The 1,795-nt window shown below is 32.1% G+C and overlaps 1 protein-coding gene across 1 annotated transcript in view; it reads right to left on the bottom strand.

The window, feature by feature from the left end:
• LOC119676959 (uncharacterized protein K02A2.6-like) overlaps positions 1-766 on the bottom strand; it is a 4,864-nt gene extending 4,098 nt beyond the window's left edge. Inside the window, exon 1 of the mRNA XM_038088225.1 lies at positions 718-766. Within this exon, the coding sequence (XP_037944153.1) occupies positions 718-766 (49 nt within the window). The remainder of the gene's footprint in view (positions 1-717) is intronic.
• Between the last annotated feature and the right edge of the window lie 1,029 nt (positions 767-1,795).

Below are 1,795 nucleotides of genomic sequence, written 5' to 3'. Positions count from 1 at the left end.
CTAATCAGATTCTTACATATTTATTTAATTATGACATATTCACACACTCATACACACAGTGTAAAAAAGAGAGTTTGTAATGTACACTATAAGAATTTTACAGGGGAAAGGTAAAAGTTTTAGTCTAACAATTTTCCCCCAGTGTACCCCACCTATGGAGCAGCAGACGCTCGTGGCATATATTAAAAGCCAAAACTATTTTTCACATAGCAAAAATGATGAAATTTCAAAAGTAGTTTTCATTGAATATATGAATGAATGGATTTCGGCATTTTGTACGCTTTTATTTATTGTCCATTCTCAACTTCTCTGAAGCAACTTGTTTCTACTACAGTTGTTTGGTCAGATAACAGCGCTCGCCAGCTCGCCAGTTAGCTGGCTAGTTTGGCTGGTGCAGACAGACGCTCGGCTCGGTTAAGAGCATTTTAAGATTTCTGATTTTTTTATCTCATTTAAAAGTATTTGCTAAATACTTTACCTAAAAAACCAAATACTATTTAACAAACTGAAGCAACGAGCAGAGCACATCGTTCACATGTTTGTATTTAAAAACAACATCATCGTAATAAAAATAAAAAAAAATATGTTCGTATGATGTTATATTCGTGAGAAGATTGTGTCATATTCGTGTTGCTTACCCATTTGTTTTGTTTCTTTTTTTTTTTGTTTTTGGTTTTGCTTTTATTGTATGCATGAATTTTGAGTACGGCGTCTTACCGTTCGCCCGCATCGTACGATAAATTTTTGCTATGCTACCACTGTGCATGTCGACAAACTATGCATGTGTTCAGGTTTATACGTGTGTGTTTGGTACAGTGTGTACAAATACGTCAAGGCATTGAATTGGTTTGTTGGTTGCTTAGTTGGTCGTTTTGAAAAAAATAAAGACACTAACAGCATAAAAATGCAGTAGTAATTCTCCCCTAACACTTAATAACACAATACTAGTCAGATAAATTGATTCTAATATATTTAAACTAAATATTGTAAATCTCATTTAGCACTTCATTTAATATATGTGTGGTTATATTGGGCGTGTACACTTTTGAAACACTTACCGATTACTGTCCAATTTGGTTAAATCTGTGTATCCACTCATGTTGCTTAGATTCAGGTTATCTGTAGCTGTATTTGAAAATAATGTTTTCAGTATTTTTTGCTATTTTTTTCTGGAATCAATTGAAAACTTAAATTTTCATAAAATCCCAAATATTTCGGAATACGTCAGAATTGTGTATGTAACGAGACATAAATCACTTAACACTTTCACTTCGCTTGCCTTTGCGCTAATATCAAAAATATAAAATTTGGTAATCGTTTTTTGCTGCAGCAATTCTACGGTGAAATGCCAAATGTTTGATGGCTGCCAAATTAACTTTCTAATCGATAAATTTTTGATCACTTGAGTTGATTTTAAAGAATTGGCAATTATGTGTCATTACACTGTACAATTTTTGAAAAGTTTAAGAAGTATTCTAAAAATTTCAAAAAAAATCACTGCAGTTAAACACGACCGCGACTAGCAAATGCTTACTTTCAAATGATGTCTTCGCCAGCTGTGTAGTTTGTTTTATCTGACGGCTTTTGTCTATTTCGCTCATGTGCACTCACACTCACACAATGTAAATTGTCAATCGAAAGAGAGAGCACAATTTCAGAGTTGCATTTAACGTTAATTTATTAAGAAAAATTTTGGTATTAAATAAATTTTTTAACAACTGTCAATAATATTATGACATCTAACATGTGTATATGTATATTGTTTCAAACAATTGCCTATGTAAAAACTACATAA

Source organism: Teleopsis dalmanni, chromosome 2 (genome assembly GCF_002237135.1).
Source record: "Teleopsis dalmanni isolate 2A chromosome 2, ASM223713v2, whole genome shotgun sequence".
Lineage (NCBI taxonomy): Eukaryota > Metazoa > Arthropoda > Insecta > Diptera > Diopsidae > Teleopsis > Teleopsis dalmanni.
The sequence above is the reverse complement of the archived record's forward strand: the minus strand, read 5'-3'. Positions and strand labels throughout refer to the sequence as shown.